Source organism: Microcaecilia unicolor, chromosome 7 (genome assembly GCF_901765095.1).
Source record: "Microcaecilia unicolor chromosome 7, aMicUni1.1, whole genome shotgun sequence".
In the NCBI taxonomy this organism is placed as follows: Eukaryota; Metazoa; Chordata; class Amphibia; order Gymnophiona; family Siphonopidae; genus Microcaecilia; species Microcaecilia unicolor.
Window position 1 is genome coordinate 47,307,552 of NC_044037.1, and position 10,391 is coordinate 47,317,942.

The 10,391-nt window shown below is 40.3% G+C and overlaps 1 protein-coding gene across 3 annotated transcripts in view; it reads left to right on the forward strand.

Annotated features, from left to right (window-relative positions):
- MBNL3 (muscleblind like splicing regulator 3) overlaps positions 1–8,749 on the forward strand; it is a 243,631-nt gene extending 234,882 nt beyond the window's left edge. For all 3 annotated transcript variants that reach the window (XM_030209574.1, XM_030209575.1, XM_030209576.1), the window contains 2 exons: positions 217–290; positions 8,661–8,749. In XM_030209574.1, the coding sequence (XP_030065434.1) occupies positions 217–273 (57 nt within the window). In that variant the 3' untranslated portion in view covers positions 274–290; positions 8,661–8,749. The remainder of the gene's footprint in view (positions 1–216; positions 291–8,660) is intronic.
- Positions 8,750–10,391: the final 1,642 nt, after the last annotated feature.

Genomic DNA, 10,391 nt, shown 5'->3' on the forward strand with positions numbered 1-10,391 from the left:
CAGGACCTTAGGCTAACCAGAAGGCATCAAAAGCCATGAAAGCAGTTGTTTGTGGCATGTAGAACAAGGTGACATCACAGAAACAGTTCCTGCTCTTTCCAATGTTTCCTTCTCAGGGCTGACTTTTTTTTAACCAAGCAACCACACATACTGAAAAGAAATTAAAATAGAATCATTTGAATGAGCTTTTTTAATTTGACATCTTTTTCACTGTAGATATCCCAATTATCAGTAGATGAACTGAGTAGCAGCTTGTTTGTTTCACAGATGTAGAAGTTACCCATAGAACAGTAAGTTTCTTTTTAGTATTAATATAAATAACAGTTTTCACAAACTTGATATTACTATTATATAAACTTGATATTACTATTATATAGGAAACTGTGTCCTCTCAAAAGGTTGGTAGACAAGATAGTCACTCTATAAAATCTGTTTTTTTTAATTACATTTTTTGTGCAGTCTGAAAAACTACAGCTTAAAACAGCATTCCCCTGATTTTTTAGAAGTCACCAAAAATTGTGATGCAAATTTAGGTGCGTTCCCGATTTGCACATGCAATTTAATGGAATAATGAGCCAATTAGTGCCAATAATTGGCTTTTTAACAAGCAATTATTGACACTAATTAGATTTATTTGGGACTTATATGTGTAAATTTGGGCACAGGATCCACGTCTAAAATTTATGCTCTGCCCAAAAAAGGGGGCACAGGAATGAGAAGAGGATCATGGGCTTGGTTTTGAAGTTACACAGTGCTCCGTGTGTAAATTTAGGTGCAGACATTTGCACCATGTTTTCATTGGTGCAAATGGTGGTGCTTAAATTTACACATGACCTCTCCGCTTAAGTGTTATTCTATAAACTGCACCAAACTTTAGGCGCAGCTGACAGAATACCACTTAAGCAGGTTTTTTCTGAACCAACCTTTTAGTTGCTATATATAGAATCTACCCCATATGAATAGCAATAATCAGATTTTTTTTCTTTTCATATTTTATCACAGGGGATTTCAAACTGTAGTCTTTGAGGGTATGATTGGCAGGATAAGGATAATGTGTACTTTACCACAAATTAGAGACACTTGGTAAAGAAACCTGTTGAGAGTTCATTGTTCTTATCCAGCAAACCAGAACCATTGACTGCCTTCAAGGACCAGAGTTTAACATCCCTGTTCTATTCTGTGAGCTTTACCTTAAAAAAACAATTGTCTCTTTTTTGTTGCTGTTATGGTTGTTTAAGAATAAAGTGCACTTAAAACTTGTCCTCAAATTTTCTGTGAGAAAGCGAGAAGGCAAATGGTTTATTAGATCCAAAGTGGAACAGAAAGAGAAGCAGTCTTTATTGGTTCTGCCAAACACTTGCTGCGTCAGGGGCAAAGGAAACTGCAACATTGGACATAAAAACAGTAAAATACAAGATCAATCAAAAATTAAATAAGGACTTCAAAATCTATAAGAGCTTTGTAATACCATATATAAGGAACACATATGAATCAATAAAACACATCTATAGAATAAATGAATTCATAAATATATAAATAAGTCAGTAAGGGGTCCTTTTACTAAGCTGTGCTAAAAAGTAGCTGGCAGTAGTTACAGCACGTGGGTTTCCGCACGCTCGGCCACTATGTAGTGTATCTTAAAACTGGCCGAATTTCATTTTTTTCTATAAATGGCCATGCGCTTATTTCCAAAATAGTGCGTGACCATTACTGCTTGAGCCCTTACTGCCTCCTATTTAGAAGGCGATAAGGGCTCAAGCGCTACTCGTGTGGTAATCGGGCAGCAGGCAGCAATGTGCTCGTGCTGCCCAATTACTGCCTGGAATGCCTACTCCCTGCCCCATGTTCTAGAAAATCTAGCACAGGAAATGGCGTACAGTAAAACCAAAATTACCACAGGGTGCCTAGGCACACCCAACGGTAATTGTGCACTACCCATACGGTATCCCTTATCTCTCAGATTCTATATAGCGCACCTAAGCGGACTCTATAACAGCACACGTAACTTTGGCTTAACAAGCCAATCAACATTGTTAACAGCACTTAACAAGCAATAATGAGCACTAATTGACAATAATTAGAATTTACGCACACAAATCGCTAAGCATATTCTGTTATTCAGATCGTCTACATTTTAATGCATGCAGGCAAAGGGGGGCGTGGTTATGGTCATTCTAAAATTTATAAGGCATTTATGCCGTGTTTTTGTTGGCGTAAATGGATGAGCATAGTTTTAGGCGGTGGGATATCAACTAAGCGTATTCTACATTCCACGCTTAAATCTAGGCGCCACTTTAGAATACGCTTAGGCGGAAATGTTTTCCGTGCGGATTTTGTAGGCGCCATATATGGACTCTCCCCCAATGTGCCTTGGTAAAAGGGCTCCTAAATATCTAAATCTCAATGTACATAAGTATATAAATAAGTCAATAAATAATTAAGGGGGTCTTTTACTAAAGCCACGGTAGCATTTTTAGCTCATGGTGGAAATCAGCTGGCGGTAAATGCCGAGATGCCCATTGGAATATAATTGTCGTCTCGACATTTACCGCCAGCTGATTTTTACCGCAAGCTAAAAATGCTACAGCGGCTTAGTAAAAGGGCCCATTTTACCAAACTGCGGTAAAACGGGGCCTGTGGTAGCATCTGCCTGTGTTTCTAACATTTGCCAAGGCCCCATTTTACCACAATGGGTAAAAGGCTGTTTTGTTTTGTTTTTTAAAGGAAATGGCCCTGCGCTAATCACAGGGATTAGAGCATGGCCATTTCCGGGGGGGGGGGGGGCCTTACCATCTCCTGCGCTGTCCAATTACCACTGGGCAAACCCCGGCGCTACAAAATATTTTTGTAGCGCTGGAAATGGTGCTGGGGGTGTGACTTGCCACCAGGCTCCTGCATTAGTTCCGTATTGGCGCGTGGCAAGCACTTTGTAAAAGGGCCCCTAAGGGACCCTTTTATCAAGGTGCGGTAGGGCTACCACGTGGTAAAACAACACTACCCAGGCGCCCTGCAGTAGTTTTGGTTCTGCAGAGCACCTTTTCCCGTGCTATAGAAAATGATTATTATAATTACATCAGCGGCTAGAAGGTAGGTTTTTTGGGTTTTTGTTTTTTTTTTTAAGAAATGGACGTGAGCAAGTGAAGCATTTCGGATGGGAGAACTTACCACCACCCATTGAGGTGGCAGTAACCAGACAGCATGCGGCACTGCCTGATTACCGCCGGGTACACACCAGCGCTCCAAAAATATAAATATTTTTGTAGCTCTGGAAATGGTGCGCGCTGGGGATGAGAAGTACCTCCGGCTGCTGTGGTAGCTCAGCTGTACTTTTAGCAAGTGGTAAGCTGGCGTTGGGCTTACAGCCACTTTGTAAAAGACCCCCTTAAAAAATAGGTGGTGCAGCACCAAACACATGCAGATAAATCTAAAACCAAACATGAAAACATTCACTCGCGTGTGTCTCTGATCAGTTTGAAGACACATCTGTTTGATAAAATTTACGGAAAGAACCAAAACACATAAAGCTTACACGTACTATTCAGTAATACATCAATACATTCACTTATGAATTCACAACCCCCAAATCTCACCACACTCATACCTTTACTCACAGAAAAATGTATACCATATGCTTCATATAGCGCCCCTTAATTTCCCGTTTTCTCTCCTTCCAATGTCTCATTTCTCTCATTTTTCCTTTCAATTAATTTATTCCTTAACGATTTTGACTTTATCTCGCTTACACTTCACAATATAATCCATAACCTGAATTGTAACAAATTGTATTTCCATTATTCATAATTTATTGTAAGCCACACTGAGCCCGCAAAAAGGTGGGAAAATGTGGGATACAAATGCAATAAATAAAACCAGTAAAATTCAAAATCAAGCTTTTATTTATTTATGTCCAGTGTTGCAGTTTTCTTAGCCCTTGACACAGCCGGTTTTTGGCAAAACATGGCCATGTCAGGCACTTGTTTGTGAATCCTGGGAGTATTGATGAACCAATAAAGACTGCTTCTCTTTGTCTCAAATTTTATTTTACAGTTTAGAAGCTTAGGGAACCTTTTACTAAACTATGGTAAGTTTTGTCACTGACCACATCATAACTGCAAGCGTTAAGGGGCAGTACCACATTATGTGTATCGGCAAATAGCACAGGTGCATATAATGTGGTGCCAGGCCAAAGGGGAATAAACCTGTGATAGCAGCATAAGCAGACCCCCACCCTAACAGTATCGCAGCAACATAAACAGGTTCCCACCCCAGTATTACTGCTGGCCAATCATATCCCCTGCCAGCTCTGACTTCTCCCGACAATATCTGCCAACTAACATAAGGCCCCCCCAAAACAAAGGTGTATCCCCATCAAGTTCCCATCTTGATCTTTCCGCTTCCAAGACCCTCCCCAATATCCCCGACTCCCATCTAGCGCCAGGTTTCAAAATGGCAGCAGTGACTCCTAGCAGTAATCTCATGGTATTACTTCTAGGGACAGCCTTCCACATACAGGCAATTGGGTTAAGTGGGATTAGAGGGGAGAGGTTTGAAAGGGGGATTGGATCAAGGAGGATAGGATAGGAGTAGAGCTCTTTGAGAGGTTATGTTTGGGAGCTGGACCTCCATCAAGAGAAGTTCAGGCTTTCAATGGTTGGGGGAGGGGGGTGGTTTAGGTTCACCTCCCTTACAGGATGGTGGTCGTGATGCCAGACTGCTTGTAGAGTGTCTGCACATACAGCCACATCTTGAGCTGATGTTAAATACAGCCACGCTATCTGCATCCCTTTTCTACCCACATCCTTCCCTAACTACACAGGCAGCTAAGGTTTTTTAGATGTAGCTTAGTAAAAGGCCCCCTCAGTTTGCTTTACAGGGTCTCACAGTTACATGATTAGTAAGAGACATTTTTCAAGTCAAATACACATTTTCAAGGAAAAAGAATATGTGCATCTATTAATTAGTCAGTACTCTTTTCAATACAAATAGGTTCCAGAGGCTATGAAGGGGTTTTACATTTATTTTAATCATAAGATGGAAGGATATGTTGTAACCACAGAGGCTGATATTCAAAATGGTACCTGGCTAACTTTTGGAGTTAGCCAGACAAATATTGGTTAAAATCTCCCCTCCCCTTTGAAAAGCTAAATTTTCATAGCATGCACAAAATTTGCCTGAGCTAAAGGCATTCCCAGGGCACGGTTTAACTTTGGCCAGTGAGTGCTGATACTCGGCACTGGCCGGCCAAAGTTATCCCAAGTAACTATGCAGCCAAGAACTAGTCTACAGCTATGTGGACAATTTGTTCTGCATAACTTTAGACAAGATATGGGTGAATATTCACAGAAAGTTTAGTGGACAAAGCTGCTCTTCAGCTCTTTGAATATGAACCTCGTCGTGTTTTTGCTTAAGATTTAAGATCTGATGATTGGCTTGATGGTTGCAGCCAATATGCTTCTTCCCCACAACATTGCTATACCTAGTGCTTTCATAGTCTGTTGCTTTGTGTTGCTTTTCCATGTAAAACTAGCAAAACATTCTAGCTTTTCTTTTCTAGACATGACAACTCTAATTGTGTAGGAAACTTTTAAATAATACAGAATTTCTTTCATTAAAGGAGAGGAAGGAACAAAAAAATGTGGTAATTGCTATGCTTGTTTATCACACAGCAGTTTTGTACAGTGAATCAGTTCTGTACTGATCTTTTTGAATACTACAAGGAAAAAAATCATTTTGATTAATAATTCACAAAAGGAAAGATTAAAATGGACAGTTATGTTTGTATGGAAGCAAAGTGGGGGGAGGGGGGGAGAAAAATGAAAATCACATGATTAGTATTTGTTTGTGCAGATTTAATATTCTTCTTTGTTAGCTAATTATTTCTTTGTGGAATGTTTCTCAATTTTCTGGTCACGCTATCTTGTATTGTATGAGATTGTGCCAATAAACAATATTTATAAAAAAAAATGGACAGTTATTCTGTCATTTAGAACAAGTTTTTTGGGTCTAAATGAGAAATCACTGTTGATAGTTAACTGTAAAACACATCAGATTGCTTTGGGGTCTCAACTGGCATTTACTGATGGTATTAAACTTATGGATTTCAGCAAATTGTAATTGATTAAACTCTTCATCATACCATGTGTACTCCAGTTTGGCTTATGATGTTGTTAATTTTGATGCTAACTAGGTTGCATCCTTCCCTTCAACAGCTTATCTACCAAATTCCTGTCAGTATGAGAGTTTCATATAATGCACTGCCATGTGTTTCAGATTCCAAAAGAAATGGACTTGATGATTTAGCATATATTGTAGATTCTAAGCAGCAAAACACCTTTGTGGTTGGGCAAAGGGCAAACAAACCAGCCATTCCCCTACCCACCCCTAAGCTTCCTAGTTGCTGATTCCATGGGGGGCAAAAAAGTTAATCATGCCATAACCTTGGCAGCCACCCTGTTCTACTACCTATGCTTTTTATACAGCATTTAGGGGTCCTTTTACAAAGGCGCGCTGAAAAATGGCTTGCGATAGTGTAGGCACGGGTTTTGGGTGTGCGCCGATCCAATTTTTAGCTTGCATGTAAAAAAGGTATATTTTGTTTTGCCGAAAATGGATGTGCGGCAAAATCAAAATTGCTGCGCGTTCATTTTGGGTCTGGGACCTTACCGCCAGCCATTGACCTAGCGGTAAAGAATCCAGGCAGTAATGACCTACGCATGTCAAATGCCACTTGGCGCGCATCTGTTACGCGTACCCAAAAATAAAAAATATTTTTCAGACACACCAAAAATGAAATTACCTCAAGAGCCATGCGGTAGTTGGGCGGTAACTCCATTTTGGCAAACATTGGGTGCACGTAGACGCTTATGTGGCTTAGTAAATGGGCCCCATATATATATATATAAATCATAGCAAGATTCTTAGCTTCCAGTGTCTCATAAGGAAAAGCTGGAGAACACATGCAAACTCATTCACCTTGCTTGTCTATCTTGATTAGATTGTAAATCCCTAAGAACAAGTACAATCTCTTACATGTTTCTGTACAGTGCTATGTGTTTGTAGTAACACTATATAAATAATAGTAATGGCAGTAGAATAAACAGCAGATTTTGCTTACAAATTTAGGGCCCTGTTTACTAAGGTGCGCTATCGTTTTTAGCGTACGCTAACACTAGAAACACCCATATATTCCTATGGGTGTCTCTAGCATTAGCGCACGCTAAAATGATAGCGTGCCTACAGTGCGGCTTAGTAATCAGGGCCCTTAGAATCTACTTACTGAGGGTTTTCCATAAGATTTCTAATGTGCGGAAAAAATTGGGATAAAAATTGGGATATATATATATATATACACACACACACACACACACACACACACATACATGCATGACTTAAACAGCCCCTGTAAGAGCCGGTGGTGGGTGGCAGGGATAGTGCTGGGCAGACTTATACGGTCTGTGCCAGAGCTGGTGGTTGGGAGGCGGGGTTGGTGGTTGGGAGGCGGGGATAGTGCTGGGCAGACTTATACGGTCTGTGCCAGAGCCGGTGGTGGGTGGCAGGGATAGTGCTGGGCAGACTTATACGGTCTGTGCCAGAGCTGGTGGTTGGGAGGCGGGGTTGGTGGTTGGGAGGCGGGGATAGGGCTGGCCAGACTTATACGGTCTGTGCACTGAAGAGGACAGTACAAATAAAATAAAAGTAGCACATATGAATTTATCTTCTTGGGCAGACTGGATGGACCGTGCAGGTCTTTTTCTGCCGTCATCTACTATGTTACTATGTATGTTACTATATTTTAAGAATGCAAATTGGCTAATGCCAAGATACATGATGATATTTTAGTTAGTTCATTCTAATCCTAGAGGGCAGCCATCTTGTTTACAATGGCATTTGCCTTCATGGACTTGGATTGTATCACTATTATATATATATATATATATATATATCTCCCAGATATTGCATGATTGAAAGGAATTCACAAGTTTCTTTTGGGTAGTTAAACAGTTAAACCAATGAAGGCCACCCTACGTTGAAGTAGCCTTTAGAATTGGCTCTGCACAATGATTCTTTCTTCCATACCAGTGAATCAGTGTCCTAGTGCGATAACATTCTTTTAAGTAGAAAGAATCCACTAACTGAGGGGTCCTTTTACAAAGCCACGTAAGCATCTACGTGTGCCCATTGCACACCAAAATGAAGTTATGGCCCAACTACTGTGTGACTCTTGTGGTAATTTAGTTTTTGGTGCACGTCCAATACACGCATCTGAAAAATATTGTTATTTTTGGGTGCACATAACAGACACACGCCAAGTGACATTTGGAGCGCGTAGGTCATTACCACCCGGGGTTACCGCGTGAGATTTTACAGCTAGGTCAATGGCTGGCGGTAAGGTCTCAGACCCAAAATGGACGCGTGGCAATTTTCATTTTGCTGCACATCCATTTTCGGCAAAAATATTTTTAAAAGGCCTTTTTTTTTTTTTTTTACAGGCACGCTAAAAAATGGATCGGCACGTGCCCGAAACCCACGTCTACACTACTGCAAGCCATTTTTCAGTTCACCTTTGTAAAAGGACCCCTGAGTGTCTGTGTCCAGTGAAGATATATGTCCTGAAAATAAATGTTATTGGTTGACTTCTTACTCTTTATTTTTCCCTCTAGTAGACCATGTTGAAATTCTGAACAGCAAAATTCTGGAGTACCAGGACCTCTCCACTGGATGCTGCACATGGCCATTCTGTAAATATTCCTTCCTTTCCTCTTCAGCCACCCCTACAGTAAGCCTACTGCAGTCAACATGATAACCAAAAAAAATAAAAAAAAAAAATCAATGGGAATGTCAAAAAGGCACTATAGAAACAATTCACAAACAACACTCTGTTAAACAATATATATAAGTAGAAAATTATAATAGACTTTTTGTAACACATTAACACACGTAAAGCCTGATTCACTGAGCTTTTTTCCTATAGACAAAGGATCAGGCCTTTTCTCATTTTAGGACTACCATCATATGTGCTTCTGCACAAGAGGACTGTTGGTTTACTGAATACTGTTGATGGATACATGTTTGTCTGTTTTTTAAAGTGTTATCTTACTGTTTTGTTTACATCATAGTCAATGAATTCATTTTAAAAGTGTGTATCATTATCAAGTATATGCAAGACCATTTTTTCATTCATTTTATTTCCTATGTTTCATATATAGCTTGTTGTTTATCTCTGAATTTTGTTAAGGGAAACAGGAATGCAGTGCTTGATAAATATGACACAAGAAGGATGGGCTTCATGCTACTTTACAAAGTTTTCTCTGCTCTTGCTATGCTGTCTGTTTTTAGAGGCTTGTTATTTCAGGGTGAAAGGGCCCTTGACCATGAACTTCCATTTCAGTTTTGAGTTAGGCTCAGTAATGATCAGGAGTCATTGTCATCTGAAAGTGAAAGCCATTTGTTGGCCTTTGTGTTAGTGTTGTCAGTCTACAGGTGTGCATATCTCAGAAAAGCAAAAAAAACAAAACTTTTCAAGTTCTATTAATTGGAATCTTTGAGAAGTAGCAAAAATGGAAAATATTTAAAAGTTATTGTCTTAAACACTGACTTTCAAGCAGCATGTAATTTTTTAGCCATTCATTCTTCTTATGAATCCTCTGTAGTCAGAAAAATGGAGACCTAAAGCCACTTAAAAATGGGGGCCTTATAAAAAAAATGCAAGCCATGATATAGTTGTTTTCAGTTCTAGCATCATGAGCCTCTCATGGGCACCTCAGGTTTTCTTGCAAAATGTTGCATTTCATCAGTGTTATTTTCTCTCTTAGGGTCCTATTTACTAAGCTGCGCAGTAGGCTCGCAAACTTTTTGGTGCGTGCTAAAAATTCGCTAACACTAGAGACACCCATAGGAATACAATGGGTGTCTTTATTGTTAGTGCGCATTAAAAAGTTAGCATGCCTACACAGCGGCTTAGTAAACAGGGCCCTTAAAATGTAAAGCACTTTGGGGTCCTTTTACTAAGCTGCAATAAGAACTAACGCATGCTTACCACATTTTAAAAGGCCCCAAAGTGCACTGAGGCTTCCCGCGATAAGGGATCCTTTTACTAAGCTACGATAAAAAGAGCCATGTGCTAGCAGCGGGGGCCGTTTTTGCCTGAAAATAGCCATGGCCATATTGTAAGATTGCTCTTACCATGTGGCCATGCGAGGGGGAGCACTTACCGCCACCCATTGAGATGGTAGTAAGGGCTCCTGCGCTAACTCAGCAGTAACCGGGTAGCACACCGCTACTGTCGGCTTAGCGCCACACTACAAAAAAGCCATCTCTTTTCCCTGCATAGCAAATGCCGTGTGCTAGGGCTGGAATTACCGACAGCGCCCATGTTGGGCCAGCGGTAAGAT